At 44.8% G+C, this 23,415-nt stretch overlaps 1 protein-coding gene across 10 annotated transcripts in view; it reads left to right on the plus strand.

Annotated features, from left to right (window-relative positions):
* PIK3AP1 (phosphoinositide-3-kinase adaptor protein 1) overlaps positions 1-23,415 on the plus strand; it is a 126,599-nt gene that overhangs the window by 82,373 nt on the left and 20,811 nt on the right. For 7 of the 10 annotated variants that reach the window (XM_031652154.1, XM_031652153.1, XM_003904062.5 and 4 more), the window contains 5 exons: positions 8,728-8,823; positions 10,324-10,521; positions 13,906-13,971; positions 16,857-17,062; positions 21,027-21,099. In XM_031652154.1, the coding sequence (XP_031508014.1) occupies positions 8,728-8,823; positions 10,324-10,521; positions 13,906-13,971; positions 16,857-17,062; positions 21,027-21,099 (639 nt within the window). Of the gene's footprint in view, positions 1-8,727; positions 8,824-10,323; positions 10,522-13,905; positions 13,972-16,856; positions 17,063-19,830; positions 20,763-21,026; positions 21,100-23,415 lie in introns of those variants that run through there. The other 3 variants (XR_004176932.1, XM_031652156.1, XM_031652155.1) reach the window with 3 other exon arrangements.

Here is a 23,415-nt window from a genome sequence, read left to right on the forward strand (position 1 = left end):
GAATAGTCTTTCAGTAGCTGACATTTCACTGTATTGTATACTCACTTGGCTTTCTGTTAAATTAACAGCATATAATCTGGATGGAGTTTCCACTGCAGCTAAGTGGTCTGTGTCCCACGAGGAGTATCATATGGGTGTCTTTGAGAATTCACTATTGCCCTTGATTCATTCTTTAATTAAGTGCCTGCTTGGGTGTTCTCTCATCTGTTCAAGCTTCTTGCATTCCAGGAGTGGGTTCTTTCTGACTGACTCCTTAAATACAGTGCAGTGTGACTCTATAGCTGGCTTTTCCAGTAGGAGGCTGTGGCCCCAAAGTCTCCTTGCCATTGTTGTTGTTTTTCTTTGCTGAAATAAAAGAACTTTGCACTTTTTCCTCACACCAGTAGGTTTCAGTGCATTTTGGTTTATTTTTAATTTGCAAGTCATGAAGTATAAGTGCTTAGGATCTGAAGTACAAACCCTGAACATCCAGGAATGCAGGGATTTGTTCTGATTTCCCTCCCAAAATGCTCTTTGTCTAGAAACAGACTCCCTTCACTTACAGAATATTCTGTGTAGTTCACTGTATGTCCAGGTTGTGTGTATATGTGGAGTTGTCATATTTAGAGCCTGAGAGGGTTTTATCATTCATTAACCCCAGATAACCAGGTACCTTTTTAAAAATGTGGTATTACAAAGGTAATATCTGCTACTGTCAGGACTTAGTGCCTAATTAGGTGTGGAAAAGAGCATTTTAAAAATAATTTCACATGCCAATGCCAGTTGGCCAGTATTGTTTTCTTTTATAATTTATTTTATTTTTTTAAATTTTATGGAGTCTTGCTCTGTCACCCAGACTGGAGTGCAGTGGTGCAATCTTGGCTCACTGCGACCTCCGCCTCCTGGGTTCAAGCAGTTTTCCTGCCTCAGCCTCTCGATAGCTGAGATTATAGGTGCACACCACCACGCCTGGGTAACTCTTTTTGTGTGTGTGTATTTTTAGTAGAGATGGGGTTTTACCATGTTGGCCAGGTTGGTCTCAAACTGCTGACCTTGCGATCCACCCCCATCGGCCTCCCAAAGTGCTGGGATTACAGGTATGAGCCACTGTGCCCAGCCTAGTTTTTTTTTTTCTTTTTCTTTTTCCTTTTTTTTTTTTGAGATGGAGTCTCGCTCTGTTGCCCAGGCTGGAGTGTTGTGGTACAGTCTCGGCTCACTGCAACCTCCATCTTCTGGGTTCAAGCAATTCTCCTGCCTCAGCCTCCCAAGTAGCTGGGATCACAAGTACCCGCCACCACACCCCCTAATTTTTGTATTTTTAGTAGAGACAGGGTTTTGCCATGTTGGCCAGGCTAGTCTTGAACTCCTGACCTCAGGTGATCCTCCCGTCTAGGCCTCCCAAAATGCTGGGATTACAGGCATGAGCTACCACACCTTTAATAAATACTGGCCCCAGTTGGGCAATATTGAGTGCCTGGGTGCTGTGTTGAGAAGGACAGAAAGAATGTTATGATTGGTTAGTGATGTTTGCCATGCAAATGGAATAGGGACATGGAGGCCCATGTATGGTAACTGCTGTTTCTGGTCTACAAAGATATTTATGTTCAACTAAAGATTTTAAAAAATCATTTTCTTGTCCGGACACGGTGGCTCACACCTGTAATCCCAGCACTTTGGGAGGCCGAGGCGGGCGGATCACGACGTCAGGAGATCGAGACCATCCTGGCTAACACGGTGAACCCCCGTCTCTAATCTAGAAATACAAAAAATTAGCCAGGCGTGGTGGTGGGTGCCTGTTGTCCCAGCTACTCAGGAAGCTGAGGCAGGAGAATGGCGTGAACCCGAGAGGCGGAGCTTGCAGTGAGCCGAGATCGCATCGCTGCCCTCCAGCCTGGCTGACAGGGCAAGACTCCATCTCAAAAAATATATGTATATCATTTTCTTTATAATATAAATGGAAAAACCATTTTTAGGTAACCTCATTTAAGGCAGTGCACATCTAGAGACTGAATAATGTCTACTTCAGAGCAAGGCTGCCTAGTTTGTGTGTAAACATGATGGATTCATTTGAGCGTGCCCTAATTCCTGTCCTCTCTTCCCTTCACTGACGCAGTATGGGAAGGAAATTCATGGCAGAATGACTATGCCTGATACTTGGGCCTATCTTGAGAGGCAGAATAATTCCCCTGAATCTGTAAATATGCTAAGTTACATGGCAAAGGAGAATTAAAATTGCAGACAGCATCAAGGTTGCTAATCAACTGACTTCAAGATGTGGAGAATATCCTGGATCACCTTGGTGAGCCCAATATAATCAAAAACGTCCTTAAAAGTGGAAGAGGGTGTCAGAAAACAGACCAGACAGAGGGCATCAAGGAGAGGACTCAGTTCAGCTAAGCTTTCTGCCCAACATTGCTGGGCTTGAAGATGGCAGAAGACGGCCTAGTGCTAAGGAATGCAGGTGGCCTCTAGAGTTGGGAAAGGACAAGGAGACAGATCCTCCTCTATAGCTTCCAGAAAGGAATGCAGCCCTGACAAAACCTTGACTTTGACCCAGTGAGACCTATTTCAGACTTCTGAGCCACACAACTATAAGATAACAAATTTATGTTGTTTTAAATGGTAATTTGTCATAGCAGCCATAGAAAACTGATATGCCAATTAAGATGCCTCAATATAATAATAATGGTAACAATGAAAATTTAGTGCCAGGCACTATTAGTAAGCATTTTATAAGCATTGTCTCCTTTGGCCCGAATGATCATCATATGAGGTAGGTACTGTTACTTATCCTCACTTTACAGATGGAGATATAGAAACTTAGCAATGTCAGGTGACTGCCCAAGGACACAGAGCTAGGAAGAGTCAGAACCAGGGCTTGAACCCAGGTCTCCAAGATATCAAAGTCCGTGCTTCTGATCATGATGCCGACCTGCACTGGTTGCTCAGTGGCTAGCACCTGGGTCTCTATTAATTCCCTGGTTTCAGCTGCTGCCTTTCTCTGACTTAAGTTTGTCCCCTGCATGCAGTCTGTTCAGTTGACTCTAGCCCTCGTCAGTGCCTTTACTCCTGACTTCGGGTCTTCCCTGTGTCTGCAGACCACCCTCTCTCTCCTCCCTGCACCTTTGCCCCCATCATGTTCTTCCAGCCATGCCTTGGATCCTCTGGCTTTAGGCTTTGTCCTGAAGGTTGGCCTCTCCCTATGGTCCTGGTGGCATGGAGTGGTGCCAGCAGGGGTGAAAGAGCTGCAGGAATTGCCCCTTGGTGTTCACTGCTGGGCTGCTAATAAAGAGTGTGATAGGTGTCAGGGAAGTGTCAGGGAAGTGTAAGGCAAATGGGCATGGGAGCTCCAAGTCTGGTCTGGACCGCAGTGGCAGACCCTTCACCAAGGAGGGAAGAAGCCTGCTGGCTCTGTCAAGCCAGTACTTAGTGTCCAGAAGCCATGATAAAGAAAATGCACCTGGCCAGCCTTGTCTGTGAGTCAGATTTCCATAAATAACTCTATTGTAAAGAATTGATGTTTGTTGTCTGAAGATTCCTCCCGTGCTTTAGGTATATTCAAATATAAATATATTGAGTAGGCATAGTTTTTACTAGGCTAAATATAATAATGAAGTATTTGAGAATATGTGTGGAAATTCAAATATTACAGTGAACTCATAAGCATTCATTACTTTGAAGACAGAAAACTTGGGTTCGAACAAATAAAGGTCCTGTTGAAAGAAGTGTAAATTGAATCCTCTTTTTTGAATTTTCTCCGTTTAGGACATTAGCCTGGGTATAGAATTTAATAATAAAAATAATAGTAATAATAATAATAGTAGCTAGCATTCCTTTAGCACTTCCTGTGTGCTAGATACTGTGCTAAGCAGTTGGCAAGCTCCTAATTTAATACTTACGACAAACCTGTGAGATAAATACTATTATTATCACCATTTTACAGACAAGAAGAGAAAGAAGCTGAGAGGATTTTTAAAACTTGGCCCAAGATAATTATGGGCAAAGAGAAAATATAATAGCTATCATTTCCCTTTCTGCATAAGATTTTGACCTTCAGTTGACTTCCTAGCTTTGTTACCCCGGTAACCTGATAAGAGCCAACGTCAACTATGTTTCCAGGCAACATTGCCTACAATAAAAATGGCTCCTGATTGGTAAATTGCATCTGGAACTGGGAGGATCTGTACAGGAACTAGAAATACTTCAAAGGGACACCGTTCTTTGGGCTTTCCTGAGGACATTGACTCTGGCATATCTCTCATGCAGACCCTGGAAGCTATGCCTCTGGAGTTGCTATGAGAAATTGCTCTTGTAGAACATGAGGTTTTTCACCAGCGCGGCCTGCTATGGATCTTGTCTCTTTGCATCTGAGCTGCTGGTCAGGTGCAAGGACTGGCTCAAAGGAAGACCAGCTCTTGTCACTGCCCTGCTGGCTTGTGTCCTGTATCTTTCTGAGTGAACTGGTGCCAAACATGTCCCAGGGTCATCTTGTGAGTCTGAATGTTTGATTGAACCTAAAAAGACTGGTTGATGTTGGACTGCTGGGTGTGTAGTCAATACAGCCAGAAGTGGGAAAAACACAATTGGAACCTATGCATTTCGATCCTAATGCCCATACTTCTCATCATCCTGTGAGACACTCTCAGGGAGGCTCAAGGAGGCCAAAGAACTCTACCAAGTCACAGAGCTGACATTTAACCACCTACATTGTTGCTTCCAAAATCATGCTCTTAACCACCAGTTAAGGTGTGACTATAAAGTAAAAATATTTGTTTTTCACAAGTGATTCATTTCACACCACCTCGATCATTGCATCCACACACATGTGCTCCGCAGTGTCATTGGAAGGTACTTAGCTTGATAGTGTAAGCAGACAGGAAGGACGATCATGGGGTCATTCCCAGGAGCTATGATTATTTAGTTTTGCTATAGTGGTCCCTCCTCTCCTTTTTGTAAAAAAAAATTATTTTGAACTACTTTTAGCGAGAAAAGTTGCAAAAACATCAGAGTTCTTGCATACCTTTCACTCAGGCTCCCTTAATACTAACATCTTACATAACCATAGTACAATTACCAAAGCCAGGAAATTACATTGGCACAATACTTCTAACAAAATTATAGACCTTGTTCACATTTCTCTAGTTGTGCCACTGATACTCTTTTTCTGTTCCGGGATCCTTTCTACGATCTTATAATGCATTTAGTTATTTCTTCTTAGTCTCTTTCAGCTTGCAACAGTTCCTTAGTCTTTCCTTGTCTCGATACTTTTGAAGAGCACTGATCAGTTATTTTGTATAATGCCCTTCAGTTTGAATTTGTCTGATGTTTTCTATAATTGGGCTGAGGTTATGAATTTTTGGCAAGAATGCTATAGAAATGATGTCCTTCTTGGTGGAAGGAGTCATGATATTCTTAAGTCTCATTATGGGTGCACATTTTTTTCTGTTCTTTTCTTTTTTTGTTTGTTTGTTTGTTTGTTTGCTTTTTGAGACGGAGTCTTGCTCTGTCACCCAGGCTGGAGTGTAGTAGTGTAATCCTGGCTCACTGCAACCTCTGCCTCCCGGGTTCAAGCTATTCTCCTGCCTCAGCCTCCTGAGTAGCTGGGAGTACAGGCATGCGCCACCATGCCCAGCTAATTTTTATATTTTAGTAGAGATGGGATTTCGCCATGTTGGCCAGGCTGGTCTCGAACTCCTGACCTCAAGCAATCCACCTGCCTTGGCCTCCCAAATTGCTGGGATTACAGGCATGAGCCACCACACTTGGCTTGTTCTTTTCTCTTTTTAAGTTCTTTCTTTAACTTCTCCCAAAATGAGCACATTAGGAAAGGGGTTATAGTACCCAGAGTGGAAACCTGCATCCGTATATATGAGCATGCCAGGACCAGCCAGGACTGCTCTTGCTTCTACTATTTTCTTCCACATTTTATTTCCCTAAATTCTCTTTATAGCTCCTTCAGTTTCGCACCTACGTCTCTGATATGCAAATCAACTCTCTCAAATTGAACGTTGTTAGTGAAAATAGCTGGACCATTGCATGAGGCTTTTACCACTCTGTCAACAGGGTTGACAGATTGTGTGTGTGAGATTTGCGCTCTGATATTATCAGCCTGGGAGATTTGGTGATTAGTGATTAAAATGGTCCTGAGGTTGCTATACACTGGAGAAGGTTCCTGGAGATGCTGGGGCCTGAGACAGGTATGGTTTTCTAGAGGGTTCAGCATTGGGAAGTATAAAGCTGGATCACAGGTCTGTGGAGTTTCTCCCTCCCCTTATCTTTACGGGTGTCTGACCCAAGCATGTCTTCCCTTGGGGGTAAGTTCCTTGGTGCTTCATTGTTGGCTTAATGATGAGTTTCAAACTGGAGTTTCAAAAATTAACTGGGGTCAGGGTCAGGCAGGTGGGAGTGGAGATTGGGGTAAGAATTGAGAAGAAGGAAGGCAATACAGAGTCTTAGGTAGAGGAGGGTCCTGCTCTTAGCAGGGCACACACCTGTAGAATATGTGTTCCTTCCCATTTTTCTTTTCTTTTCTTTTTATTATTTTGAGACAGGGTTTCACTGTGTCACCCAAGCTGCAGTGCAGTGGCATGATCCTAGCTCACTGCAGCCAGATCTCTTGGGCTCAAGCAATTCTCCCACCTGAGCCTCCTGAATAGATGGGACTATAGGTCTGCACCACCATGCCCAGCCAATTTTTTTTTTTTTTTTTTTTTGAGACGGAGTCTCGCTCTGTCGCCCAGATTGGAGTGCAGTAGCGCGATCTTGGCTCACTGCGAGCTCCGCCTCCTGGGTTCACACCATTCTCCTGCCTCAGCCTCCTGAGTAACTGGGACTACAGGCGCCTGCCACCACGCCCGGCTAATTTTTTGTATTTTTAGTAGAGACGGGGTTTCACCGTGTTAATCAGGATGGTCTCGATCTCCTGACCTTGTGATCTGCCTGCCTCGGCCTCCCAAAGTGCTGGGATTACAGGTGTGAGCCACCAAGCCCGGCTTTCTTTTTCTTTTTTTTGGAGAGACAGGGTCTCACTCTGTTGCCCAGGCTGGTCTTGAACTCCTGGGCTCAGCCACCTTCCCACCTCAGCCTTCCAAAGTGCTGGCATTACAGGTGTGACATCCTGTGCCCAGCCTCCATTTTCTAACTCCATGAGGAAAATGTTCCATGAAACACAATTAAGCAAATTAAACTGAAAGTCTCATGTAAGTAGAATATTTCTGGTCTTGAATTTTTAAAGAATGAATTAGGTGTGAGTTCTTATCAGAACGTGTTTAAAATAATGAATGCATCTCTAGGTATGCTTAAGGATTAGTACAATTACCCTAATCTTTCTAGTCTGTTATGGAATTCAGTGGTGACAAGAGCAGGCGGGTGGGATTCATTTACTGGTTCCTCATTTGGAATTGTAGTGCCCTGAACTGGAAGATATCAAGGTACATTATATCTATGTCATGCGTCTACTATGCCAGGAGACATAAACTGAAGAAGTAGAAATAAGGAGGTTGTTTTTTGTTTGTGTGTTTTTTGGTTAATAAGGTAATACAAACATATCAGAATACTGCATTTCTTTATTTTTTCGAATAGGCTGAAAAGCTAAAATATAAGAAGATGAACAGTGGAATATCTTTCTGTATTATTTATCCCCATCTTCTCAGTTCCTAGAAAACCACTGATATTAATGTCTTATATCTCCTTCCAGGGTTTCTTTTCTTTTCTTTTTTTCTTTCTTCTTCTTCTTCTTCTTTTTTTGTTTTGTTGTTGTTGTTGTTGTTGTTACTGAGACAGGGTGTTGCTCTGTTGCCTAGGCTGGAGTGCAGTGGCATGATCACAGTTCACTGCTGCCTTGACCTCCTCGGCTTAAGTAATCCTCCCGGTTCTGCATCCCAAGTGGCTGGGAGCACAGGCAGGTGCCACTATACCTTGCTAATTTTTTTCTTTTTCTTTTTCTGTAGCGATGGGGTCTCACTGTGTTGTGTAGGTTGGACTCGAATGCCTAGGCTCAAGTGATCCTTCAGCCTTGGTCTTCCAAAGTGTTGGGATTAAAAGTGTGAGCCACCACGCCTGGCCCAGAGTTTCTTTTTTATATATATAAGCAAGTACAAAAATAGAATCTTATTTTGCCCCCTTTGGGTAGCATATCAATTATCTAAAATATTGTATTTTTTGAAGATTCTGAATCTTCAGTTTCATCAGAATCTTCAAGAATATGTATTTCCTTTTTATTCCTTTTTTTGTCTCAGATTTTTTTTTAATTAAATAATATTATTCCAGTTATGGTCCTCTGTCAACCCCCTCCGAATCCAGTGATCCTCTCTCCCTCTCCATAGAGTAACCACTTCCAAAAATTCATTATTTATCATTCCCAGCACATTTATGTGTTTACTGCATATTTATGAAATCATAAACACAATTTATTCCCTGTTATTCCTGCTTCCATTTTTTCTGTAATAAACAAAGCGACGATGTAGTATTTCAAAATTGAACCTATTCTTTCAAATGCAAATGAGCATATCTTTACCCTTTGAGACCTGTGGTGCAAGGAAGAGCCTGAGGGTTGTGCACGTTGCTCTCTTTCATGCCCCACACTTACTGAGTGTCCTTCTTGAGTAGGTAGATGGATGGAGGGATGGATAGATTGATGAATGCTTGAATCTCTTAAGAGAGTTGCCAAACCTCATAGTTCCATCTGTAAAAACCTCCTTGCCTGTGGAGGAGAACAATATATAAATCTTAGTCTCCTTTTCCATCTAGATGTTGAAATGCTTCAGGCCAGTACATCTAACCCAATCCCTAGAGATGGTTTCTCTCAGGCCACTAAGGACTCTATGATCCGCAAGTTTTTAGAAGGTAAGTCATAGCCATGAGCAGGGAAGCCAAAAGAGTGAAAGAGAAACAAATGCAAGACATTGTCTGGTTCTTTATAAGGGTTGCTCCCCTCAAGGAATGGGCTGTGGCATACATGGCATGCGATGTGAAAAGAGGCACTCTGCCTCCCCTGACCCCTCTACGATGAGCTCCCCCATCAGCCCTTTAGAGGTGGGCCAGGAGTTCCAACCAGTGGAGCCACTTGTTTGGGTAAACAAGTTGCCTCTAGCAAGACCTCTTTTAAAATGCATATGTTGTTTTTATTTGGCCAAAATGTATTGAGTGCTTACTATGTGCAAAGCACTGTTCTGGATGTTGGGGCTGGAGATACAAAGAAAAGTAAGATATGATGAATGCCTTCAAGGAGCCTTTACTCGCTGGTGAAGGAGGCGAATATAAACAAAGATACTAAGTTGAGGCTGTGTTGTATAGTGGTTAGGAACATGAACTCTGATCTATTCTCAATTTTCCCATCCAGTTAGCTGGAAAACCTCAGGCAAGTTACTCAGCTCCTCTGGGACTCAGTTTCCTCCATTGTAAAATGAGATAAATGTTGTGATAATTAAATGAGTTATTATGCATTAAGGTGTCAGAGCACCACCATGCACATAACTAGCAGTTAATGAAGATTTGTTATTGTTATTATTATTACTGAAGGTTTCAAAGGTGGAGGATGTTAAATTGCATGGGTAATTCTTTAACCCTGTCCAGTTGTTTACAGTGTATGGTGCAGTCTGTTGATCAAGTAGATTTAGAAAGCAGAGTGCTAAGAGGAGGGGACTCAGAAGGGGACAAAAGTAGTTTTCACAGTGAAGAGGAAGGAAAAACTCTAAAGCAGTGGTAGACAAACCACAGCTTGGCCATCTGCCTGTCTTGTAAATAAAGTTTTATTGGAACACAACACGACCATTTATTTAGTATTGTATATGGCTGCTTTCATGTCACAAGAGCAGTTGAGTCCCTGCAACAGACTTTATGGCCTGCAAACTTTGAAATATTTACTATTTGGATCTTTAAAAAAATGTGTGCTGACCCCAACTCTGGAACAAAAAGTTTTCCTGAGAGGGGAGTCCTGGGCAGTCTGTTTTTAAGCCCTTTTAAGAAGTACCACTTTCATTGGACAGTTGGCAGTGAATGCCCCACCTTTCCTAACTAGGGTTTTGACAGTTAGTCCTATCTAGGACTTTTCCTAGTTCTAATAGGATGAATAACTGAATCCCAGCAGTAAAACAGAGATGATAAATCCTTGTGCTCCTGTCCTTTCACTGCATCACTGGGTGTCAATGAAGGTAACATGAGTGTTTTCTCAGTTGCTTTGTGTGGTGTTCTGAGCAGATGATACAGGAAGTGATATTGGGGAAAGTTCTTTGCTAGGGGGCAGCACTGAGGAAACAAGGTAGGGTCCCTCACTCTGCTTTTATGACTGGCAATCAACCAGTTTGTTTGGCCACTGCTTTCAGTCACCTTTCTCTGCGTTTCTAGGCAACAGCATGGGAATGACCAATCTGGAGAGAGATCAGTGCCATCTTGGTCAGGAAGAAGATGTTTATCACATGGTAGATGATGATGATGCCTTTTCCATGGACCTGGCCAGCAGACCCCCTGTCCCAGTGCCCAGACCGGAGACCACTGCCTCTGGTGCTCACCAGCTGCCTGACAACGAACCATACATTTGTAAAGGCAAGTGTGACAGGGAATGATGTCCAGCTGGGTCTTTGGAGCTTCTCAACAGGGATTTCCTGGATGACCTGGTTTTCTCAACCATTGCTCAGAGACCATCCCCTTCTAAATGGTCTTCAACCAGCCCTAGGAGATGGGGTCATATCTTGGGACAGATTCTGAAGCTAGAACGGGAGTAATGACCAGAGTGAGTACCAGCCCTCCCGGAAGTATTTATGTACAGTTGCAAAGGCAGGTAAACAAGAACCCGGATACATTTTTATCTCCTGAAACCCTTCTGGATATTATTAATTTTGAATTGCTAACATTTATTGAAATCTATCAAGAATGCTTTATCTGGAACATGCCATTTAATCTTTACAATAACCTATTAGGTAAGGACCATTATTATGTCATTTTACAGATGAGGAAATAGAGGTTTTACAGAGGTCACTCAACCATTGCATAGCAAAGCCAAAATTTGAACTCAGGGAGTCTGATTTCACAGCCCTGGCTTTTAGACACTATGCTAGGCTGTCCATCTACCCATGTTATTAAAAATTAAGGTTTTGACTTTTTCATAATTATCCCTGGGACATTAGTTAGATACTGATAGCATTTTTAGTTTCACTATTTTTTGGACTTGGTTACAATAATATGGTTACAAGTACTATAAGACTATTAGAAATAGGAAGAGAGGTGGCTCATGCCTGTAATTCCAGCAGTTTAGGAGGCCAAGGCAGGTGGGTTGCTTGATCCCAGGAGTTTGAGACTGGCCTGAGCAGCATGGCAAAACTCTGTCTCTACAAAAAATACAAAAAATTAGCCAGGTGTGGTGGCATGCACCTGTAGTCCCAGCTGCTCAGGAGGCTGAGGTGGAAGGATTGCTTGAGCCTGGGAGGTGTAAGTTACAGTGAGCCGAGATTGAGCCACTGCACTCCAGCCTGGGCAACACAGCAAGACCCTGTCTGAAAAAGAAAAAAAAAAAAGAATTGCCAGATCTGTGCTCCTGAACTATATTCTATTTTTCAATGGTCTCATCATGTGGTTGGAGGTGTGGCAAAAGGGAATTATAAATTGGGGAAGATAGCATTCACCCAGAGCCCTAGGTAGTTGGGTTGGGGTTGCCAGATAAAATACAGGATGCCTAGTTAACTTTGAATTTCAAATAAATGGCAAATGAGTTTTTAGCGTATGTCCCAAATAGTACACACATTTTTGTTTTGCGAAATCCAGCAACCCTGAACTGGGGAGGAATACAGTTGTGAGATATTACGTACTGCCAGGTGCTGTCAGTGCTTCCTGCCTACAGTCTCCTTGGGTATCATCTCCTTGGCATGAGCAGCAGACACTGTTGGTTCCTTGCCCATGTCCCCCTAACCCTTTGCATTTCTGTGCTCATTGGCTGGACCCTACCTGTCAGCACCAGTGTCTTTCAGCCTGAGGGCTTCCTCTGGCACCTGGAGCCTTCTCTGCCCTCTTACAGGACAGGTTGAAAGCACTGGGGAATTAACACACAGAGTTGCTGCCCTCAACCAGTGCCTGACAGGAGGTATGGATCGGTGCCCCAGTTTACTTGCCGCTCTGGTGGGAGAATTCTTAGTTGTGCATTCTACATTGCGTTCTAGTGATTCCTAGGTTGCCTGCAGTGTAACTTGCTTGTTAACCCACCATTTATTGCACCATCCACTTCCCCGTCTCACCTCCATCACCTCTCAAATGGACTACTTGCATTTGAATCCTTGTCTCGGGTCCTGCTTCTGAGAGAACTCAATCTAAGAAGCGTGCAAATATATGCTGGTAATTCCTAAATAGCGGAGGGAGTAGGGAACAGTATTGATGGCATGGCTCCTTGTAGGGATGTGTTTGGACAGGGGCACAGGTGATTCCTCAAGAGCCCTGATGGACTTGCTAGGAAACTGTGGAGAAGCAAAGGAAAGGAGAGAGGCAGGAGATGACAAAAGGGACAATGGCTTGGAGGCCAGAATACCTGGGTTCATCTCTCTCAGCTCTTGCATTTTCCAACTGTTCAGCATAGGATGTTGGGTAAGTCATTTCACCTTTCTTTCTTTTTTTTCTTTTTTTTTTTTTTGAGACAGGGTCTTGCTGTGTTGCCCAGTTTGGTCTTGAACTCCTGGGCTCAAACAATCCTCCTGCCTCAGCCTCCCAAAATGCTGGGATTATGGGCGTGAGCCACCATGTCCAGGCCATTTCACCCTTTTTTTAGCTTTAGTTTCCTCATCTATAAAATGGGTATTGTAATAATACACATATAGATTAATACATGTCCTAATAATACATACTAATACTCTGCCATAGCCTTATTGTGAGGGTCAGATGAAATAATACAGAAGGAAGTACTTTATAAACTGTAAGGCATTGTAGAGACATCACTTGGGTTAACTAGCATGCCAAGGTATTGCTGATTATTGGCAACAGTCTCAAAGTTTAGATATGAATAATGATAATAAAAGCTAACAGTGTGTTTACATGGGCCAGGCACTGTTCTAAGCACTTTCCATGTATTAACTTGTTTAATCCTCATCACAATCCAGTGTAAGAACTATTATCATCCTCATTCTACAGATAAGAAACAGGGACAGGAAGAGGTCAAGCCACTTGTCCAAGATCATATGGTTCACAAGCCACAGAGTTAGTATTTGGATTCAGAGAGCCTCTTTCAGAGCCCAGGGAGCCATAATCACCATGTCATCTTACCATTAAGTGAGCCTTTGTCATGCCCCAGCTTTCTCTCCTAACCTTCATGAATCTGTCCCTCATAAGTGACTTCATCTTTTTTTTTTTTTTTATACTTTAAGTTCTAGGGTACGTGTGCACAACGTGCAGGTTTGTTACATATGTATACATGTGCCATGTTGGTGTGCTGCACCCATTAACTCGTCATTTACATTAGGTATATCTCCTAATGCTACCCCTCCCCACTCCCCTCCCCACAATAGGACCCGGTGTGTGATGATCCCTTAATCTCTTTGGAGCTGTGCACACATTTTACTATTCTACTGCGTAGAGTTCTGTCTTATGGCACTAGTTGGCATTTTAAGTGGTACTTCCTTTTATTCTCAAATTTTAAGGCTCACATTTTCCATGGCTAGCTTCAGGTGCTCAGGGGTCCAGGCACATGTTCGTGTTCCCATTACCGTTTTCTTCAATGAGCTTGTAATGCTGATCATGTCCTCTGGCTAGCTTTGTCTTTCTAGTTTGAGATTGTGTCTGCTTAGTCTGCCATTACTTGACAATTCCTAGTCCTTCTCATTAATTGCCTCTTTCTACACTTTTGATTTACAGAACCACATATGGTGGTCCTAGGTATGGATTCATTATTATTATTATTTTGTACTGGATTTTGATAATTTTTCAGTAATCAGAATATTGTTTATCTCATAGTTTTTGCAGAAAAAAGTCAAGAGCGGCCTGGGAATTTCTACGTTTCCTCAGAGAGCCTCAGGAAAGGTAAGCCACATGTTATATGAACTGAACTTTTGTGTGGTTGAAGTGTTCATAGGTCAGTGATTTCCAAGTGTAACAATAGCTCCTTGGCATTGAAAAATAGAGGGATCTAGGCCAGGCATCATGGCTCACACCTGTAGTCCCAGCACTTTGGGAGGCTGAAGGGGGTGAATCACTCGAGGCCAGGAGTTTGAGACCAACCTGGGCAACATAGTGAGACCCTGTCTCTAAAATTAAATAAATAAATAAATACAATAGAGAGATCCAAGGATACTTTAGGGTGGCACTGACTGAGAGTCTTGTACTGATGGTAAAGGGGGAGGGAAAGAGATCACGGTCCTCTACAATGTTGTACAAATTGGTCATACAAAGGACCTTAATTAGTGGAAAGTGTCCATAAAGCACATAAAAGTATAATCTAAAAATGAAGGTTGATGCCAACAGGATGAAAGTAGGTGGCCCAGCACCCAGTCTTTACCTAATGATACAGCCTTGCTGGGCTGTTTACTTACCTTATCTATACTAGCCAAACTATACTTCGAATCAACTTTTATTTAAAAGGTATTTTGCTTGCCTTTGGGGAACAACTTGGAAGTCTCATTTTTCTAAACAGTTTTAAAGGAAGTTTGAGGAGCTATGTGCTCTTTTTTTTTTTCTTGATTTCCTTGTGCTAAGCAGAAACACTCAGTATTATCCCATTGAGGATTCTTTTGAAAAGTAGCCATGACACCATGTAAGCATTTGAAGGCATCCCACAAGGGCTCTGGTAGTGGGAGACTGGAACTGGTTGGCTTGTGCATTTTGTTTTTTCCTCCACCGCGTCTCCCAACACCATTAAAGAGAGCCTTGAGAAGGGCAGACCTGGGAGAAGGATGTGTGGGTGTGTGTGGACAGATAGTGAGTGGTTGGGCAGAATGATAGATAAATGTCTTTGAGGCTTTTTCAGTACTCACTGGTGAAGCCATTTCTCTTTATTCTTCATGTTGTGTCCCTGAATCACAATACCCAAATGGGGTCCTGCTGGAGAAATTCAGATTCAAATAGCCTTATATGAATTGAGTGAAACGTCAAGTTGCCTCAGTGGCCCCACGGTCACTGCGAATAGCTCATTCCCCACAGAACTGGAGTCACAGCCTGGAGAGAGATGAGGGTTGGCTTCATATTTCCCTAGAAGCTCCAAAGCAGAGAACTGTGAATTTGTAATGTGGAAGAGAGGTTGGCAGAGGAACAACCCAAGGGTAGCCAGCTGGAAGCCAGCACCTACTTTATACCTGATGCTGTTGGGCCTGGTCATGATTCCACTGATGTTCCAGTCTCCTGGGGCATTTCATGCCCATGGGTCCACAATCACTGTGCCCCATGCTGCTTAGAGACAGTGAGGGACGAGAGTGGAGCTAAGAGAAGCATCCTGGCTAAACTCTTCCAGTATATTCTCTTCTGGGTGTGGATTTAAGTCTAAAGCAGTGGTTCTCAATTGGAAGAGATTTTGTACCCCCTCCCTAAAGAACATTTGGCAATATAAGGGAAATTTTTGGTTGTCACAACTAAAGAAGCGGGTGCTGCTAGCATTTAATGGGTAGAGGCCAGGGATGCTGCTGAACATCCTACAATACACAGGACGCACCCACACAGTAAGGAATTACCTGGCCCAAAATGTCAATAGTGCCAAGGTTGAGAAATGCTTGTCTAAAGGCATCTCAATAATTAAGGCTTGGCTGCTTCTTCAAGAAAACACCAAATGGTGGATGATGCTGATGCAGTGGAAGAGCCTGGGGGTCCTGGAATGGGAGACTGTGATGGCCTCCCTGGAGGCTTTGGCAGTGACATTCAGGCCGAGGCTGTGGCTGTGGCTGGGGCCAAGGCTCTGGAGTTCATGGAAGTAAGGCTGAGAAGAAGGAGTGGACACTTATCACTAAGTTAGACCACCTGGCCAAAGACATGAAGATCAAGTCCTGGGAGAGCTCTCTTCTCTCTGCCCATCAAGGTGTCTAAGATCATTGACCTTTTCCTGGGGTCATCTCTCAAGAATGGGGTTCTGAAGATTATGCTGACACAGAAGTTGACCCATGCTGGGCATTTCACCAGATTCAAGGTGTTTGTTGCCTTTGAGGACTACAGTGGCCATGTTGTCTGGGTATTAAGTACTCCAAGGGGTTAGCCACTACCATCCAAGGGGGCCATCATCCCAGCCAAGCTCTCCACTGGACCTACACAGACAGGCTACAGGGGGAACAAGATCAGCAAGCCCCACGCCAGCTTTTGCAACGTGACAGGCCACTGGCTCTGTGCTGGTATGCCTTATCCCTGTCCCCAGGGGCACTAGCATTATCTTGGCCTCTGTGCCCAAGAAGCTGCTGCTCATGGCTGCTACACCTTGGCCAGGGACTGCACTGCCACCCTGGGCCACCTTTGATGCCATCTCTAAGACTGATACCAACTTGATCCCTGACCTCTGGAAAGAGACTGTATTCACCCAATTTCCCTACCAGGAATTCACTGACCATCTCTCAAGACCCACACCAGAGTCTCTAAGCAGAAGACTCAGGTTCCAGCTGTGGTTACAACATTGGGTTTTTATACAAGAAACATGAAATGAATGAAGTCTGTTAAAAATAATAGCAATAATAATTAAGACTTGGGAGAGTCAGCAGATTTCACACCTCCCTTAAATGTTGCAGCCTTGTCTGCTTTAGTGTGATAGGCTTTGGAATTATTAGCTGCGTTCTTCTGCCCTGATTTTATGTTGTATCTCCCCCTTCTTGGCTACAAGTAATTGTTCTTTTGAGATGAGTCCTCTTGAGCCTGTGACCAGCCTCATTAACCCTATGCCTCTGGTGAGCGGTCCCCAGTGGGGGAACTGTCAAGCTGAGTTTTGCCATCCTTTCCAGGGCCGCCTGTCAGACCATGGAGGGACAGGCCTCAGTCGAGTATATATGACCCTTTTGCGGGGATGAAAACACCAGGCCAGCGGCAGCTTATCACCCTCCAGGAGCAGGTGAAGCTGGGCATTGTCAACGTGGATGAGGCTGTGCTCCACTTCAAAGAGTGGCAGCTCAACCAGAAGAAACGATCGGAGTCCTTTCGTTTCCAGCAGGTAACTAGCTTCGTATGGAATTTGTTTCATTTCTATTTCCCCACTTGACAGTGGAGCAGGGCTGGGCCATGGCTGTCTTGTGTATTGCTGTACATGACACCTGTGCCTGCAAACGCTTGAGTTTCATTGTGAACCAGCGAGTGTGTATGAGTGTCACCTCGGTCTGTAAGCACATGGCTCCCTGGCTGAGAGCTGGATAGCTTTTCCAGGTGCCATGAGGCTTGAGATCAGGAACAAAGACTCAACTATAAACACTAACTCCGCTGCTGTGTCTCCCTGCATTTGGCTCCCTGCTTCTGCTTTCCAGCTTTTTTCTTTTCAGAGTCCCTCTCTCTATTCCTACTGCCAAATACCCTCATAGCTATCACACTTTAGCACTCAAAGAGAACTTGGAAAACTACCAAGAAATATGATTAAATGAACAAAACAAGTTGCAGATGCAAAACTACCCAAATTAAAACAACTCAGACACCTCCACACACAAACCCTCTATTTCTATGGACATGTATATAAATGCAAGGACAAAGATCTGCAAATGGTGGCTGCCTCGGGCCCATTCCAGGGGCCACCTCTCGGGAGAAGACTGGGATTGGAGGACTGGGATGTCAGAGGAGACTCTTGCCTTACCTGAATAGTTTGAAGCTTTTATGAGAATATATAACTCCATACCCGTATCATAAGTGTACACGATATATAATTAAAAACAATAAAAAATCTCAAACTCAACATTAGGAAGTTCCTTCTTAGTCCACCAGTGCCTTTGTATTAAAAATGAGGAAAGGCAACTTTCCTAGTGAGGGGCCGAGTCAGGACTGGAACTATTGCTTTCTCTCTCCACCTCCCCAGGCTGCTTCCTTCAAAGTACTAGCCAGGCCCGACCCTGCCTACCCTCAGAGATCAGATGGGGTTGGGCACGTTCAGGGTGGTACAGCCATAGACCCTGGTGGTGTGTATTCTAATTTCTATTCTTACGCTATCTGACATACCAGCACCCCTCCAGGGCTGAGACGGGAGCCTGTCTTCTGGGACAGGATTAGCGGTGAAGAGTGGGGAAACATGTCATCAGGCAGCATTTGCTGACCTCTGACAGTGCTATGTTAGGCATTGTGTTCAACATTAAATAGACCTGACCTCTTTCACTCCTCATACACGCATATGAAATAGGTATTATTCCTCCTGTTCCACAGAAAACTGAGGCTCAGAGAGGCGAAGAGGCAGTCAAGATTCAAACCTCCCCTTTCTCACCCCAGAGTCTGTGCTCCCTTCACTATACCTTCTGCCTTCTTAGTGCTCCTTAAGACAGGGGCACCTGCTCTGCCAGATGCCTCCCTCCCTTTGGGGGCCTGAAGGGTGGGAGGGCACTCTGGAGAGCTGAATGCAGAAATCACGGGTGCTCCTTACTCAGGAGCCCCCAGGAGGCTGCAGTCCTGCTGAGAAGAGGCTGGCCCTGGCTAAACAATGTCTTTTTACTCCTTGCCAAGTTGTGCAACCACGTGGCACAGTAGTCAAGAACAGCCAGGGCTCTGGAGCTGGCAGCCTGAATTTACATCTTTGTTCTGCTATTTGTGGCTGGATGATCTTGACCTTGCTGTGCCTCTGTTTTTCCAACTCTGAAATGTGAAGCGGGAGGTCTAGGTGATATAAGCCACTGTAAGCAGCATGACTGGTACATAGTAAATACATAATAAATGTTAGCTGTCTTTCTTTTTTTCTTTTTTTTTTTTTTTACATTTTCTTGTAGTGTAATGTAATTGCTAATATGAGATATAATCTGTAAGCAATTAATACAAATATAAATAGGTATAAGCCACCACTGACTCAGTCTGCTGAAAAGCTTCTCAGCTAAAGTAGTTTGAGGATAAGTTTAAAGGAAATGAGAAGGGGTGGACAGGGCAGGTTTCCAGTGGGAACATAATTTACGTGCCTTATCATTATCATCAACTTGTATGTACCAGTCCATTGTTGCAGAAAGGTAAATCCTTTCCAAGTATTTTTTGTTGTTGTTGTTGTTATACTTTAAGTTCTAGGGTACATGTGCACAATGTGCGGGTTTGTTACATAGGTATACATGTGCCGTGTCTTTCTGTGTTTATATCCAAGAGACCTCTTCCTTTCCCATGAACTGGCCCAGAACTCTTGGGTGTAGCAGACAACTGGGGTTCATATTCAATGTGGCAGAAGCCCAGCCCATGGGGGCTCACATTGTTTGGCCCTGATAGCCTCCGGGCACTTCCTGAGTATCTCCCCTCCAGGGGCTGGTGGTGTGGAGACATTTCTGGGTGGAGGCCTCATCTTCCTTTTCCTCTGCCTCTCTGTCCACTGCTCTGTCTCCTTCATGTCGCCCTCTCACAAGTGGACTCTGAAGTTTTCCTTCAGCTCCTTCTCTGTGCAGTCTGTGTCTCTGGTTCCACATTTCCAGCCACCAGTTGGCTTCGTCCCCATGAGGTGTCCCAGACTCGCAGCATGTCTAACAACAAACCATCCCTCAAGGCCGCTTTCCTTTCCCAACACCCTCTCTGTGCTCATCACATTGTCTTCTCCTGGAGACAGAGATCAGACCTCAGTGTCTCTTTGGCCTTCTCCCGTGCTTTTGCACACCCAGCCAGCGGCGTGTCCTGCTTGGTCTGCTCTGTGGCATTTGTCCTCTTGCATTTGCTCCTGTCTCTCCATTCCCCCAGCCACATCCCCATGTCAGCTTCTGTTGCCTGCATCTGGCATACTCCATAGTCTCCAGAAAGGTCTACTGGCCTCCATTCCTTCTTCTCTAGTTGACTGGAACCTTAAAGCCGTGACAGGCTCACAATGTTCAATGTTTCCCTGCTGCCTCCTGGACACAGCTCAGTCTCTTCGCCTGCAGCTGCAGATCAACCCCTCTTTCCAGTTTGGCCTCCTGCGACTCCCCCACATGAACCTTCTGCTCCAGCCAAATTGTCTGGACGTTTTCCCTAGAATGCTCAGGCACTTAACTTTGGGATTATTGTTAATTGACTAAAATAGCAACAATCTTGACCCTCACATTGAATAAATCTATTCAACATTTATTGAATGACTACAATGGACCAGATGGCAGGATTATGGAAAGGTACAAGACCTGGTCTCTTGACCTTGGAAAGCTCACAGTATCTCGAAGAGGCAAGGCACAAGAGTGCGCACGCACGATGAGACAGCGTAGCCCAAGTGCTGGATGGTTGGCATGGGCAGTCACTAAGGACTGGAGCATCTTGGGAGGCATCAGGGAGAAAGTGGGCCTTGATCCAGACTGATGGAGGGGAACCAACATCCCTGAAGGTCAGGGGAGTGATGTGAGAACACAGTCTCAGAGACGGGAATACCTGTGGAGTATCTGTGAGCTGGGCTAAGAGGCATACATGAGAGGGGCCGTATAGAACAGAGCTGGGAACCAGAGGGGAGGAAAGACAGTTTCTTCTGGAAGAGATGGCATCTCTTCAGGCACAGATTCTGTGAGTATTTGGATTTCTCTGGGGGCTGACTGTGAATGTGCTGAGCCTTATTTGCATGTTGTAAATGTGACTGCAATATGATATACCCTGCAAACAGCATACAATCAGAAAGAAACTCTCATTCCCAGAGGGTATCATTCTGTTGTACACTTAAAAAATAAACCGGCCGGCACAGTGGCTCACGCCTGTAATCCCAGCACTTTGGGAGGCCAAGGTGGGCAGATCATGAGGTCAGGAGATAGAGACCATCCTGGCTAACACACGGTGAAACCCCATCTCTACTACAAATACAAAAAATAGCCCGGCATGGTGGTTGGCGCCTGTAGTCCCAGCTACTTGGGAGGCTGAGGCAGGAGAATGGCGTGAACCCAGGAGGCAGAGCTTGCAGTGAGCCGAGCTAGCACCACTGCACTCCAGCCTGGGCGACAGAGCAAGACTCCATCTCAAAATAAATAAATAAATAAATAAATAAATAAATAGAAATAAACCAATTTTTTTTCCAGGAAAATCTTAAACGGCTACGAGACAGCATCACCCGAAGACAGAGAGAGAAGCAAAAATCAGGAAAGCAGACAGGTATGTGGCTTCCTAGGGTGCTGCATTGTATGGGACATTGCTGTCATCTGTTGTCCTTGACTCTCCTTTTGTCTGTGGCCTGAGTGGGCAGAGCACTTGCCCAGCATTCGTCACACTGTTTACAGATCTGGGTCCCCCACTAGACTGTAAAGACCATTTGCACAACGGTTATATCTTATTTATTCTGTAAACAATCTGGTACCTGATACATAAGACATGCACAGAAGTGAATAAGTGGATTCAACTCTGCATCCTTCCACCTTTTCACTCAAAGAGGATGGTGATACTTCCTCTGCAGGCACCTGACTCTCCCTTTGGCAGTTAGGAGGATGTATGTTTTTTAAGCAGAAAAAGGGAAAATCCCATTTACACGGTGTCTGTTTCTGATTCTGGTGAGCAATGGCGTCATCTGCATCCACACCATTTAGTGCTTCAGAAGCCCATGCCCCAGGTGTAGCAGGGCTCCCACGCTGCACTAGCAGGGCCACAAATTCCAGTAGTGCACACTATGGACTGGGCCCGCTCCCCTTAAGCCTACCCTCTGTGCCAGCCATGTGGTACCACCACCCCTGAGCAAGAAGTTGGCATTTACCCACAATGCATCTTCCCACAGAGAGTCTCTGGCATAGTGGGCCTCTGTGATTAACTGAGGCCAACCTCATAGCAAGAGGAGCATGCAGGAGAAGGCTTTCAGAGGCACTCAGATCTTGAATGGATGGAGCCCTATTACACGAAGAACCAAGTTAAAATCTAGCCCTGTTTGTGCATAGCTTCCACAGTCTCTCTCCAGCTGCCATCAACTGCCTGACTTCCCATGAACCTAGTGGGACTGGTAACACCCTGGTCTCCAAACAGGACATTCTCTCCTGCCATGGGCCCCTTGCTCATGCCATGCCTCTTCCTTCTCACCTGTATGAAAACTACTGGGCTGCAAGATCCAGCCCTGGCAGCCCCTTCTCAGTAACGCCTTCCTGGACCACCCTAGGACATGGTATTCCTTACTCGTTCAAGCGTATGTGGGACCTACCACTCCTTCCATTCATCTGGCACTTCTCTTTTTCTGTCTCTGGTTGCTATCACCTCATTCCTTCATCCAAGCCATCAGCAGTCCACAGATGTGCTGCTTCCAAAGCGCATCCTAAATCTGGTCATTTCTAACCATCTCCCATGGCACTGCTGCAGCCAAGCCATATCATCCCGTGCCTAGACTAAGGGAGTAGCCACTCAGTCGTCTCCCCATATGCACTCTTGTCTCTCTATAGTTAACCCATCGTAGCCAATGATGTTTAAAAAATGTAAAAATCAGATAATGCTGTGCCCTTGATGAAAGCCTTCCAGGGGCTCCTGTCCCACTCAGGGTAAAATCATATTCCTGCTCACAGCCTACAAGGCCCTATGGGATCTGCCCCCTGAGCTCATCCTCCATTCTCCCCCAAACCCTGTGCCACAGTCCCTGGACTCCTTTTTATTGCTCTAATAAGCCAAGAGCTTTTCTCCCTCAGGGCCTATGCACTTGCCATTCCCCTGCCTTTCCCCATATCTTCACCTTCCGGCCCTTTTCATCCTTCAGAGTTCAGTGTAGCATCTCCTCATCAGAGGCCTTCTCTGCCATTCTCTCCAGAGTAGCCCTCCACGACTTACTTCCTGTTCCCTGGCGTCCTCTCTTTTCACATATCACAGACTGGAATCATCTTAGGTTTCTGTCCTCAAGGTTATGGCCCAACACCCCATCTCCCTCCTACTAGAAGCTCCACTTGGGCAAAAACTTGTCTGCTGTGTGCTCCGGGGAGTCCCCAGCGCGCAGAACAGTACAGTGATGGAGCTCTAGAAGGCTTTGTTGGAATGGTTGGTTTCAGGAAACTGTTTGGTGACACCACTCATTCATTCCACACTTAACAAGCACCAGGCACCCTGCCAAATACAGAGACCTATGAGACACTCGCTTCACCATCTGGTAGCTAATGAGTCAGTTAATCTTTGTGTTCACACAGGCCTGGCTTGCCCTACTAGGGTCTGTTCCACCATGCCTAACACAGTGTTTTGAAGATAGTACTAACCTAGTGAATGTTAATGATTTTGGGAGAAGAGGGGTTAAGAGGTTTTAACCATCGCAGAAGGTCAGAGAGATCATCCTATGACTTCTGCTTGGGTGTCTGGATTTTAAATTTATGCTGCTGGTACCTGAGTTCACACTTGTCTGTCCTCCTGGTTGAAAGGAAGAGAAAGGAGAGAAAGCAGAAAAGCTTTTTGAGATCTACACAGTCATCCTAGGGTCAGATAATAGGGGTCTCAGTGATAAAAGAGCTGAGATGCTTT

Source organism: Papio anubis, chromosome 11 (assembly GCF_008728515.1).
Source record: "Papio anubis isolate 15944 chromosome 11, Panubis1.0, whole genome shotgun sequence".
NCBI lineage: Eukaryota > Metazoa > Chordata > Mammalia > Primates > Cercopithecidae > Papio > Papio anubis.